The sequence below is a fragment of the Aulostomus chinensis genome, chromosome 23 (genome assembly GCF_037954235.1).
Source record: "Aulostomus chinensis isolate RoL2024-O1b breed Wild chromosome 23, RoL_Achi_v1.0, whole genome shotgun sequence".
Lineage (NCBI taxonomy): Eukaryota > Metazoa > Chordata > Actinopteri > Syngnathiformes > Aulostomidae > Aulostomus > Aulostomus chinensis.
Genome location: NC_141342.1, coordinates 12,635,337 through 12,647,848, shown reverse-complemented (window position 1 = coordinate 12,647,848; position 12,512 = coordinate 12,635,337). Strand labels below are relative to the sequence as shown.

At 40.9% G+C, this 12,512-nt stretch overlaps 2 protein-coding genes across 5 annotated transcripts; both read right to left on the bottom strand.

Moving 5' to 3' along the window:
* Positions 1-131: 131 nt before the first annotated feature.
* On the bottom strand, positions 132-6,439 carry atxn7l3b (ataxin 7 like 3b). Of its 3 annotated transcripts, none has more exons than XM_086195886.1 (9): positions 5,378-6,439; positions 4,783-4,887; positions 4,541-4,663; positions 4,241-4,373; positions 2,798-2,969; positions 2,343-2,443; positions 2,225-2,247; positions 1,972-2,017; positions 132-1,063 (listed from the first exon to the last, which is right to left on the bottom strand). In XM_086195886.1, exons 3-9 carry the CDS (start codon positions 4,589-4,591, stop codon positions 984-986), a joined length of 606 nt encoding a protein of 201 aa, XP_086052012.1. In that variant the 5' UTR covers positions 4,592-4,663; positions 4,783-4,887; positions 5,378-6,439; the 3' UTR covers positions 132-983. The 3 variants fall into 3 exon arrangements, with proteins under 3 accessions (XP_086052012.1, XP_086052010.1, XP_086052011.1); XM_086195884.1 differs by having other exon boundaries at positions 4,823-4,887; XM_086195885.1 differs by lacking the exon at positions 5,378-6,439 and adding an exon at positions 4,972-5,255 and having other exon boundaries at positions 4,823-4,887.
* Positions 6,440-6,597: 158 nt separating this feature from the next.
* Positions 6,598-12,154, bottom strand: LOC147239638 (upstream-binding factor 1-like protein 1). Of its 2 annotated transcripts, none has more exons than XR_015111597.1 (16): positions 11,911-12,154; positions 11,551-11,726; positions 10,773-10,850; positions 10,410-10,565; positions 10,247-10,311; positions 10,092-10,161; positions 9,649-9,698; positions 8,749-8,875; positions 8,589-8,630; positions 8,459-8,518; positions 8,041-8,093; positions 7,756-7,942; positions 7,593-7,640; positions 7,403-7,454; positions 7,158-7,229; positions 6,598-7,062 (listed from the first exon to the last, which is right to left on the bottom strand). XR_015111597.1 is itself a non-coding variant. In XM_086195883.1 (16 exons), the coding sequence occupies exons 1-16, from the start codon at positions 11,927-11,929 to the stop codon at positions 7,015-7,017; spliced, it is 1,332 nt and encodes a 443-aa protein (XP_086052009.1). In that variant the 5' UTR covers positions 11,930-12,154; the 3' UTR covers positions 6,598-7,014. The 2 variants fall into 2 exon arrangements, 1 of the variants encoding a protein (XP_086052009.1); XM_086195883.1 differs by having other exon boundaries at positions 7,403-7,483.
* Positions 12,155-12,512: the final 358 nt, after the last annotated feature.

The following is a 12,512-nucleotide window of genomic DNA, read 5'->3' as shown; positions in this document are numbered from 1 at the left end:
ATCATTGGGTCAACAGCATCCCCTGTTGTTAGATGCTAAGGACTCATTAACACCAGAACAGGCTTTTTTCTTTCTTTTTGGTTGAATTTTATCCATCAAAATCCAGAGTCCAAGTAAACACCAGACCAGAGGACATGTAACAAATCATTTATTATGCTAGACAGATGAAACAAACTGAGCCATGATAGCAGCAATTCAACTATTGGAATATTTACACTATCACATCACACTGAGGATAAATGTAACCCTTTACAATGTAAACACATGATATCAAGACATTTTTGAATTCTAGGAAAAAAACAAAAAAACAAGCCAATCTATCCACTGGAAAAATAAAAAAATAAACAAAAAGTAATCTGTGTGGGGTTCACTGACTGATCATTTAAAATGAGTTTCCACAGGTGACCGAGCTGTTTCGATGTTGCCCACATACGCAAACAGACCGAGAAGGAGCTCGACATCGCATGTGAAATTAAAAGACAAACCATCCATAATGATTGTCTGATAGGTGACCCTTTGACTTTTTTTTTTCCTTTCAAAAATGAGATGAGATTAAAAGGTGAAGAGATATAAGAACACTTAATGCCTGATCATTTCTGTACTTGAACAACACACTGTCTGTGCACACACTCACCATCACACAGCTGCCTCTTCTTGGCCAGAGGGAATTACACCAGTCTGCTTCTGTGCAGTGACATCGCAACTGCAGATATTCATTATCATTATTATTATTATTGTTACTGACTTCCAAAATAATAACAAAACAAAAAAAAAGAAGAAACCAGTGTTGGTATGAGGATTTTTGTGGATAAAACATATCTGTCAAGTATAAAGTGGGAGGTCCGGCCTGCTTCTGCAGACCTTTAACGTCAATATCCGATGATTTCACAACACAAAAGGTGAAGTGTTATTGGTCTTCTTGTGTGAGCGCGTTTTTGTGTGTAAGTGCACACATGACGGTAGGAGAATGTGTGTATTGTGTGTTATTGAGGGAATGCCTCATCTTTCATCAGCATGCGTGGGCTCTCCTGGTTGTCCATTCGACGTCGAGGGCCCATCATGCCTGTGGTGGAGTGTGGCGTGTTATTAAAAGCAGTGACACAAAAAAGGTCTCGTTTTGTCATTGTTCATATCAGTGTCGGAACAAAATACTCAGAATTTATTGGTAACAACAAAAAAAATGCTGCAGTATATATTTAATTCTTAAATGAACTGTCAAATCGTGACTTCTTCTTAGAGTAAATGCTGTCCCACATTCATGTACGGAGCCCTGAAGTGGCCATTGCGAAAAAAAAAAACAATTATAAAATTTCACACAAAATGTTTTGATGTGAGAAACTATTTGGCACAATGGCTTAGGAATATGACCTCACTTGCTTACCATGTGTGAGGTTTAATGTCTCTACAGATTCTTTTGTATGCAGATTCAGCTTCATCAGATGATTCCAGGTAATTTACATAAAGTAATTGATTTTTTTACAGGACTTATTGACAAAAAAAAATCAAAAACAGTTCATTCTGCTAACTTGTTAAGCTGAAGTTGTCTATTTTAAGACATGAATAGGAAGAGTTTCTTAAACCACAAAATTCAGTGGCGGAGAATTTAGGACAGTAACAATTTGAGGTTTTCGATTGAAGTTCATTAACATGAAAATGACACGAGTAACATGAAAATATTCTTCTTTATACTGCTTTGTATTGTACTAAGATTCTAACGGGGGTTTCTTAAATCAGCTGCTATGAACTTTCTGGTTATGCGGACTTTGGCGCCACCTCTGGCCAACTCAAGCACATGCATTTGTTCGGAAAGCAAGCAAGCAAAAAAAAAGGATGCATTACGTTTACATGACGCATGGTGACGAGATAATATATCATTTGCGATTTTGTAAGCAATGTTGAAATGTTGTGGCGAATAAATGTTTTAGCTCATCAGTGATGGTTCGCATACGTAAAGGATTAAATTCAACTTACTGCTCTTATGCTTGAATGATTTGGATCTTCTTGGTGAGTTTGGATTCTGAGGTGGAAAGAGAAAACATTGTTCGGATGGATAACAATCATTGCCAATATCTGTTCTTATACATTTCTTGAAGATGTAGATAAAGTAAAAGAGCGTGGATTGAAAAACATATGAAAACCAGAGGAAAAGTCAGACAAGGCCAAGTATGTCACAGCGTTAAAACACAGGTATGAAAATATGATGGCAAAAAAAAAAAAAAAGTACCTTATCAGATTTCCTTTTCTTGGCTGTAAAGAAGGACATTTCATGTTAAGATTTGGGAAGAGATAGAGAATGTCTTACATTAGAGATTTTAGACATTTACGTTTAAAACAAGCGTCACCTTTCTTTTCTGCTCCATAAGACCAGTCATTATCGTTTACGTCGTCGTTGTCCTCTTGGTCGCTCTCGGACTTGTTGTTGGTGTTGTTACCAGTGACTATTCTGTGAAGGAGGCGTGACAATGACTCAGCATTTCTCACCGAGTCTGACATTCAACGCAACGTTTGAATATAAAAGAGCTGAAAGGACGTGTAATAATTCAATGTGTTAATAGGTGTTTAGCGACGAGTATTTATTCTACCCGTCAACGTATATGCACTGTGACTGCGCTAGGAAGCATTCGCCGATTTGAATTTTCTAGCAGGATACAGAATTGTATCAACTCCATAGTCCAAAGACTCTTCATAAAATCATCTATTTTGTGTATAAAATAGATGACTAATGTCATCTAGATGTAAACTTTATGACCAAAGCTCACGTCTCTCTAGGAGTTACTCAGCTGCCTTGCCGTTATACCTGCGATTGGCTATGCGGCTGCTGTTGCGTCCCATCCCCAGACATTTCTCCAGGTGCGGTGCAAAACGGGAGGCAGCAATGCTTCGGCTGCAGTTGGGACATACACACTCTTTGTTCTTCCACTGGTTGTACACCTGGCCAAACACATCCAATCCTGGCTGGTCCACGATTTCTGCAAATTGAACACGAGTTGTCAAACAGTAGTCAGTGAGCATTTTTCTTTTCTCGTGATTTAGTAAAAGGAACGGTCGTGAACCTCGTAAAGGAGAACCCTACGGGAGGTTTCATTTGAGTTTAGATTTTAGATGAGTTGTCATCTAGCTGGTGGGGTTTACAGGAACAACATTTCATGAGTAGAATATCAGAGGAATGACGTGTTTTAGTAGGCCAACTCATAAGTTAGCATCTCTGTGGTGTCCCTCAGTCAAAAGCCAGAGGGATTTTTTTTTTTTTTTACATTGGAAAATGGATTATTGCCCAAAATAAGATCTATAGCAAACAATTTTTTTATTGAAACCCGCATGCTTTGTTTCACAGGACAATCTTCACAAATGAACACCGCTTTTATGATTTTTTTAAGATGAGATGAAACCATTAGAAGTTCACAGCTAACATCATACAAATGGACACAACTAGTTTCCCGCTTCCTGTTCATGACGGGATGTTTAAAAGCTGCAAAAACCTCTGCAGTTCTGCTGAGCTTCTTGTTAGCGACGGCCGTTTTGAGACGCAAGCGCACTTTAAAAATGCACAATTGTTGTATTTACTGATTATAATATCTCAAGCTAGTGCTAGCGATGCTGTTTCCAAAGTCAACCCTCAGGGTGTGAAACGACAACAAACTCTGAGCTAGCGAGCTGGTAGTAACTTGCACACTAAAATGTGTTGCAGAAGATTTGGCATAAAAAAACACGACTGCTCAGTTCTTTTGGTGATTAGTTGATAAGATGTCAAACAAGGGCACCATCGCTACATCTTGGATTCAGCACAGCCTTTGATGATTATTTAGACTTCCAGAGATACAAACATGGCAAAGGGGTTTTTAATTTCTACGACAGCAGAATTGTAATGAGTTCAGCCTGAGTCTCTCCTGTGTGGAGGATGACTGGTTACGCAAGACGATCATAGAGGTAGCAGTTCCAGCACGAAACCTGAAACCTCCCTTTCCCTGGCCACATTGACCAGCTCTGACCGGATGATCCTGAGTAGTTCCCGGGCCAGCATGGCTCAGTCTGCCACTGCTGGATGTTCCTGGACCACCTCCCAAGGGAAGCGCCCAGGCAGCATCCTTACTAGGTGCCTAAACTATGTATATGAGACTACGTCACAGCCAGTGGCCATTGACAAGAAACAGTTGTACAATTTTTACTGTCATAAAGTAATGTGGGTGTTTCTGGTTTAAGAAATAATAACCAAATATTGCCAGCAAACAGATTTCCTCACCAAAGTCCCTCATACTTTCTTGGTCCGTGTCATCCAGGAAGAAATAGCCCTGCTTGACAGCCCTATGGACCTCGAAGCAAAGACCCAGGCATGCATCCTCCACCAGGTCAGACAGGATGTCCTGAGCTAGGCCCTGGCAGGGAGAGGAGGTGGGGGGAGAGGAAAACACACAGACAAGCCAAGAGACTCACTGGGGGGTTTTTCATTCACTCATTCACTAGACTGGTGTTACCACCTCCGCAATGTTCATTTCCTCTACAGTCTGAAACATTATGAGACTGCCGCTGTGCACTGGTGTACCTCCAGCTTGCTGTTGTCCAGGCTGGACATTGAAACCTCCTCCATTTTCATTTGCCAGATCTACCTGATGAGCCGACACTGCTGTGGTCATGCTGTAGCGCAGCAAGCATTGGCCAAACAGGGCTGCAGCAGAGAGGAGACACGGTTATAGCAGCAGCAGCAACAACAGCAACAACAGCAACAACAACAACAACAACAACAACAACACCCCCCCCCCCCCCCACACACACACACACACACACCATCATCATGTTGAGCCAGTCAATGTAAAGCCGCCCGCACCTGGAACGTGTCGTAGCAACTTAAAACTGCACGTTGAACGACGTTTCACTTCCCTCGTCTATAACCTGCGAATAACACACAGCATCAGTGTTAGCATTCACACGTTAGCTTAACTTTCAGACACCAACTGACGCCGAGCATCAACTTACTGTTAAATGAAAGTAGCTTAGCCACAGAACACAACAAAGAGTGAGGCTATGAATAGGCTGGAGGAACTGAATATGTACAGAGCGGTAGACGTCACAAAACCCGCTAAGAATGACAACAGGAGCTAAATATATACAATATAACAGACTAGCCTGAGCAATTCAGAGTTAATGTAACACGTTTGACTGAATTACTACTCCTGGAGATAGATACATCCGACTACAGCGAGGTTTGTCCGCGGAGCCAACACGGCTGCTGCATTGCGGCTGTTCGCTTCTCAACTCCTAGTACAGACGAATAATTTAAAAAACCCGTTTGGGTTCTATCGTGAAGCACGTACGTAAAACAAAAAAAAAAAGAAAAATATTGGAATCCCACTCACGCAGATTTCTAATTGTGTTTATTTACCTATTTCGGCAGGCATCCATCTTTACATCCGAGATCAGACAGTAGCAATCGATCGCTACACGAGTTTCCACCGAGTGACCGCTGGGTTTTTCTCCCTCGAGTTGACGTCCATCATCTGAAGACTGCGTTACACCGTGTTTTTAAGGGTCACGTTGACCAGTTTTCCTTCTTTGGCATGGTTTTAAAGATAAAAAAACAATCTTATTTCTAACGACTGCGTGCGCAGTTATTTCACGTTTATCATACAATTCAATGATCCATCGAAAATGAATTATACCATTGTATCAGTTGTTTATGTGTAAAATTCTGCTTTTCGGAAACATCAACAATGCTTGCAAACAATAACAAAAAATAAAACTGAATTTTTGTAACTAAAAACAGACCTATCAAAAATCACTTTTTCTGCAGTTTCGCCTCTTTACATGAACGTCACACAGATCCGCAGTTTTCCCACAAAATACTGTTTATCATGTGTCATATGTGGTCATTACAACTCAAAAGAAACACGGAGCAGGACTGAAACGATTTTTTTCTTGCTGCCTTTCCCTATAATTCTATAATTTAAATAAATAAATAAATAAAATGGGGGTGGGGGGCACTTCTTGGCGGAAAAGTGGTGCAGTGGTCAGCACTGTCGCCTCACAACAATACAATTCCGCTCCGAGTCCCGGCTCCATCACAGGATCTTTCTGTGTGGAGTCTCCATGTTCTCCCTGTTCCTGTGTGGGTTCTCTCTGGTACTCCAGCTTCCTCCCACAGTCCAAAGACATCAAGAGGGGACGAGGCTGATTGATACTCTAAATTGACTGTAGGTGTGACTGTGAGTGTGAATGGTTGTCTGTCTCTATGTGACGTGCTTGTGACACATCCAGGGAAAACCCCGCCTCTCTCCTGAAAAGCGCTGGGATAGGCTCCGCCCCCCACTTGCGGTCACTTATTGTTTTCACCCTTGTATGCAGTGGTCTTGTTTTGGACCAATAAAGAACTTCAGTTGATCTGAGTGGGTTTTTGGCATAATATTAGTGTGTCATGTGAAATGATGGTGTCCCAACACAACTGCACATGGACCTCGCTCTCATGACGGGACCTCAAGAAACACATTGACTCACAGGGTCCTGCACGAACTTTGATGATGCTCATTCAGTCCTTAATATTCATCATAAACTTAAAGCGATACTTCACATGAAATTGTGTAATTAGCCTTTCAACTCACTGTCAAAGCCAGCCTGTGTATCTCTTTATATTTCGCCTGTGATTCATTGAGAAAAAACAAAATCCTAGAAATTCAGCATTCATTTCCTGCTGTTTGCAGTTGATCTCCATTAGCTTCAAGCTAAAAAAAAAAAAGCCTTGTGTTTTCTGAATTCTGGAGTCACCAAGAAGTGATGGGGGGGGGGGGGGACTCTTTAAAATTTCAAACCAGTTTTGCCCTTTCACATTGACTGGACAGGACTTCATATTCCCAAATTACAACACAGGAAGCTTTTTTTCTCTTGAGTTGCTTGTTTTGTTCTGTAAGTGACCCGGTCTTTGCAAAATGGCTGCCATGATAATGAGTCCATCGCGTCAAATCCAGAATCCATCGTTGCACTCCAAAAACGCAACGCTTCAGCTGCGGCTCTCCATCATACCACATACTAATAAATATCGAACATGATGCCACCCGTGTCTTCTTCGTCCTCCTCCTGTGGATCAGCACATGGGTTTTATAACCTTTCAACAGACAGTTGCTAAATATTGTTTAAAATATCATGTTATAGTATTTGGTGGGTTTTACAACCTCGTCAGAGTCAGAAAAAGGCACGACTTCTTCTTCGCTGCTGCTGTACTCCATCTCCTCATCCTCAGAATCCTGTGTGACAAAAAAATTGGAATCAAACGAAGCTTTGCAGTCTGTTTGTTTGTTTCATGCCGCACTATGTTTTTACTCCGCAGTCACTTTAGTTCATTAGCATAAAGTTAGTTTAAAAAAAGTCATTTGTGACTGATAAGGAAGTTTCAGAGATGAGTTGGATCAGCACTCACTGATGGTTTGGAGGACATTTCTGTGTCGTCGTCGTCGTCGCCGGGATCGTGCCTTTGTGAAACGGAGAGGAAATGCAGCCTCTGTAATCGGTGGAATACAACGCATTAAAGCGAAGGACGTCAGGAATAAAACATTCCAGAAACGTGTGTCAAGAATCAACCGAGTGAGGGAACACTCAAAGGTGCTTACAGTGGGTTTACACCTCCGGTAGTTTTCCTGCTCCGCTCGCGTTAGCGTCTAAGAACATACAAGGGGACGTATTTAAAAAGGTACATTGCAGTTCCATATATATATATAAAAAATAATAATATTAATAATCACACATCTATTTAAGTGAGAGGTTTCCTTCTACCTCAAACCAGTTCTGCAGCTCTTGCTTGTATTCATGCTTCATTTCTTTAACTCTCTCTACGTAGACGGCCTTCTGCCCACTGGTCAGCTTTCTCCACATCTGACAAGTCTCCCTGAAGTACTCCGATACTTTTTGGGAGTTGGGCCTCAGTTTCATCTGCTCTTTTAGGTAAAGGTTGTTACCCGATCTGTGAAGAAGAAGAAGAAGGTTCCGTGGGACGAGAGATAATTGGATTTGCAGTACATTTATTCTGCTATTGTAGTGTCAGGGCTGTTGAACTCCTACCGGGGTGGCACTATGGGCTCGCCGGGAAACGGTATGACCTCCTCTCTTAAGGGCTGCACAGAAGTGACAAAAGAGGAAATTAATCCAGCAAAAAAAAAACAAACAATTGAAGAATCTAAAGGATAATCTGAATAAACTAATATCACTCATACAGGAGGCATGGTGAAAAAGAGATATACGGACAGTACAGCAATGGCAGTAAATCAAAAAGTGTTATTTCGTGGCCTCAAATAAATTTCATTTCAGGGAAAAAGTTCTATCTCATGGTCCACAAACTCTCTATGACCCCGGATTTTTCCTCTTTGTAAAAAAGCGCTCCTTATTTTCCGATTTCCAAATTTGGGAAATGTAGCAACCGAACAAATAGTTGGTTATTTGAATTGTGGTACAAGTATCCTAATCTCAAAGTACTCCTCACCTTAAATCTTTGGAGCCGTTTCTCATTGACGAGCTGCTTCTTCTTGTCCTTATTCAGAGTCTGGGGAGCATCGAGGGCATTAGTCTCTGCTGGCGTTCGCCTCCAAAATAAAAGCTTGTAAATGACTCACCAACAGATAGTTCCTGACGTCATTCGCGTGTTGTATCTTCAACTGGAAAACACATGAGGTTGAAATGTTTGACTCAGGATGATTTGAAGCTGCTGCTGAGGTTTTTGAAGCTTTCCTCACGTGCCGACGTGTGCGTGAGTATCTATCGTTAAGCCTCTACCTCTTGACAGCGCATTTTGTATCCATTTCTCTGTGTCTCGGTCAGCCCCCGCCATCTTGTGCCCCATGAGCGCATGCGGCCGCCACCTGTCACCTTCTGCTCTCTGCAGAATAGGTGATATCCAGTTCTAAACTCCAAACACAAAGAAAAAACATTTTAGGCCGCAGACAGAGTCGCTTTCATATTGTCTTAACATAAAGTGCTGTGTTAAAATCTAACAGTCAAGGAATCTTTAACTTGGATAACATATCCCTGCAGCATTAAATCAATAAACCCCTTAAACCCGAAAAAAAACACTAAATGACCCAATTTATCACTGCTAACAAAATTTAAAAACAATTTATCGTCCGATTTTCAACTTTCTGACAGTCTTTGAACGACTCAGGCGTGATATACACTTCTGTCAGTGAAAATCAAAGTTAAAAATGATAACATTTTCACGGCTGCATCTAAAATAGTCAAAAAAATTGCATAAACTACCTCTCATGTAAACCTGTGAACGATTCAGCTTCACTGCAGGATTTGAAAAACCTGTTTGTTGTTAAAAATGTAATTTTTTCCAATCCAGAAAACTATCGTGTGCACTTGGAGAACCTAATACATTGATTCCATACTTTCAGCAATATTTTTTTAAATAATAACATTTTTTATTTCTTTTTTAACTGATGGTATTGTAGCTGTGTCATACTGCACAACAGACTTGAGGACATTCTCTCAACTTCAGTCATGATGGTGCTGTTTCCATAGAAATGCAGGTACTATAGTGAACGATCAGTGAGTGACATCTAGTGGTTAAGTTTCAGATTGCAACCAAAAGAAATAAGAAAGATTGAAACATACGTGCCGTGTGCGTGCGTGCGTGCGTGTGTGTGTGTGTGTGTGTGTGTGTGTGTCTCGTACCCAGGAGGTTTCGGAGGCAAACTGTCCTTCTCAGATTCCTCACTGCTTTCCTTTGACCAGAGAAACATCAATTGGATGATAATTAAGGTTATAACTCAACAAGCTGTGTTATCTAATCTATTAGTAATTAATAATAATTAATAGTAACAAATGATCAGATGTTGATGTCTCTGACAAACAACTGTCCATCAATTGTAGTTTATTCTTCATCTCCAGATATCTGGAGGTAAAGAATAAACTACAGCTAAGATGTAACTCACACATCATTTTGATTGGCTGCAAATCTCAGGAGGGCGGGGCCTGACAAATCAGTGTCAGTTTGAGGGCAGATCGGAGGAGAAACACTTAAATCAAGTACTATGGTTCAGTTTTTATTTCCGATTGTTCGCCTTTCTAATGAGCTCATCTTCAGTGTGTGGGATCTACGTGGAACAGTCTCTTACTTCGAACGGAGAATCTTTCTTCCTCTTCGGTTTCTTTAGCTCACCACAGGCATCGTCACCACACTGTTCCCTGTACCGCAAGAAGCAGCGCAACATATTTTCACAGTAGCCAAGTCAAACACGCTGACAGAGTTGGATAGTAGGTGCTTTACTACCTGAGTATCGACGTCTTTCTCTTGTATTCTTTTAAAGCGAGCTTGTGTTTCTCTTTATATTTCTCCTGTGATTCATGGAGAAAAAAAACAAAATCCCTGAAATTCAGCATTCAAACTCTGAGGAAACATGTAAGAGCGGGAGCCTGCTGCGGAGCGACGGTACCTTCTCCTCAGGTGGAAGCGACTTAAACTTTGCAATTATTAACTTCTCCAGGTCATGCTTCTTCATCCCCGGGTGCTTCTTTTGGAACTCGGCAAGATTCGCTTCAAAAAAGGCACCTTGTAGAGTTGGGCGTGTCTTTGGAGAACCCGAAAGGACCTGCAGACAAGAATATATCTAGATATATGAAGCCACGTATACTGCGTAGGTATTTCTCCCTGCTCGCATGTGGAAAAGACAAATTCTCACCAGACACAATCCACACAGCAATACCCTGAACAGAGCTTTGCAACAGCAAGACACTCACAAAATGTACACAGTGTTTCAAGTACAGCCTTTTCAGTTTATCCCCGTAAATGTTCTTACCGTTTGGTCCTGACACAGCTGAATGACTTTCCCTTCAGCTTCAACAATGAGTTCTGTGAGGGTTCGAGTCCTGTTGATCTGAGAAAGAGCAAGGAGGGCAGAGCTGGTGGACCACCGAGCATAAAGGACGCTACCTGACGATGTGTTCAAGAGTTTCTAAACAGAGGATTTCGGGCTACAATAGTTTCTGTAGCTGCTGTTAGCGGTCAGTTGACGTTAGCCAAAGTTAAATATACATGGCTGGATCTTACTGCATTCTAGATTCACAAAGAAGTGACGCGGGAGGTGACAATAAAAAAAAAGTTGTGAACTCAAATTAACTTATTTGTGAGCACCCAAAAGGATCAAAATACTTTTTGAGTAAATTATCATTGCCATTTGTTTCATGTCTTCAACATAAAGGAATAAACTTCAAGTTAACTTCCAAAACAGGACAAACTAAACTGCCATCCAAGCAGCAGCGTCATATCGACTAAGAGTGACATATTGACCCACAAAATGAAATCTCAGCTACAAGATGATGTTGAAATTAATAAATCAAGACAAAATTATTCCATAGGAAGAACAAGCACACGCTGGTATTTCGGTCACTGGGAGTAAATCCCCTTACTTTAGAACTTAGGGGAAACAAATACTCCTTTTTCTCCAGTTTACTTGATGAAATAATTATTTATTTGAGAAAACAAATGAAATACTCACAGACTATTTTGTTATGATGCCAAATACTATCTAGTAATTGAGGGAGGAAAACTGTGAGGTTTGATCGAAACTAACTTACATTCTGCAAAATACGTCGCCACATTTCTTGACAGGCTTCAGGGGAGTAAGGAGGGAAGGCCACCCTGGCCCAGTCGAGTTTATTCATTCCACGGTAGTACACTTTCATCATGTCCTGATCGCAGATGTTGGTCTTCATTGCAGCCAGAAGCGTCAGAAGTTTTTCTTTGTTCCATGCTGTAGTCACACAAAATAGTCAACAAGAGAACGCAAGCATTTAGGGGTCAGTCATTATCCCTCATACATCCATTTTCTACCTTATTCACACTCACAGTCACACCTACAGTCAATTTAGAGTATTTATCTGCCTCGTCCCCTCTTGATGTCTTTGGACTATGGGAGACAATAAAATTGTACATACCTGAAATTTCAGTCTCCATTTCAGCTTCACTCGTGTCATAAATACAAATCCTGCCTAAGTACACCCAAGTTTAGCCAGCTAACTAGCTAGCTTACGCAGCGGACTTGGTTTAGTTTCACTTGATAAACTTTACTGATGTACTAAATGTGGCGGGTAACGTTACTTTCACTCTAATGGTCCAAACGTTGCATGAAAATTTAAAGCACGTTTAAATTGGTCTGAACACCATTTCCTGTTCGCCAGCTAGGCGGGTCCCTTCTGTGAGAGCAGCCAATCACGTGGGAAGAAAACAGAAACGTCACGTTAAACAAACTACCGGAAGCAGAAAATAAACAAACATTCTCGTCAACCGAACTTTTATAATCATTCTGTAGCTTATTTTTGTTAATTCTTTCCTGATTTATTCTGAACCTTAATAAAGTTTTTCTTCAAAAAATAAAACGTTTTTTTGCTTTGTTTTGTTTTTTTATCTTTTTTAAGAGGAGCCTTCTTCTTTGTCCGTAAAAGAGACAAAGGTTCACGGCGCCACCTACTGTGCGGGAGTGGACATCTCACTTTATCTTGATTGGCAAAATTGTGATGATATATTGTACAAAGATACC

Excerpts from the sequence above, each read along its gene's own strand:
- atxn7l3b (XM_086195886.1), bottom strand. The coding sequence starts at position 4,591 with ATGAAAATGGAGGAGGTTTCAATGTCCAGCCTGGACAACAGCAAGCTG. Across the intron at positions 4,374-4,540 it reads TGGACAACAGCAAGCTGGAG|GGCCTAGCTCAGGACATCCT; the intron begins GTACACCAGTGC and ends TCTCCCTGCCAG. Across the intron at positions 1,064-1,971 it reads ATCATTCAAGCATAAGAGCA|GCATGATGGGCCCTCGACGT; the intron begins GTAAGTTGAATT and ends ACTCCACCACAG.
- LOC147239638 (XM_086195883.1), bottom strand. Across the intron at positions 8,519-8,588 it reads ACGTCAGGAACTATCTGTTG|ACTCTGAATAAGGACAAGAA; the intron begins GTGAGTCATTTA and ends GATGCTCCCCAG. Across the intron at positions 7,943-8,040 it reads GAGCCCATAGTGCCACCCCG|ATCGGGTAACAACCTTTACC; the intron begins GTAGGAGTTCAA and ends TCTTCTTCACAG.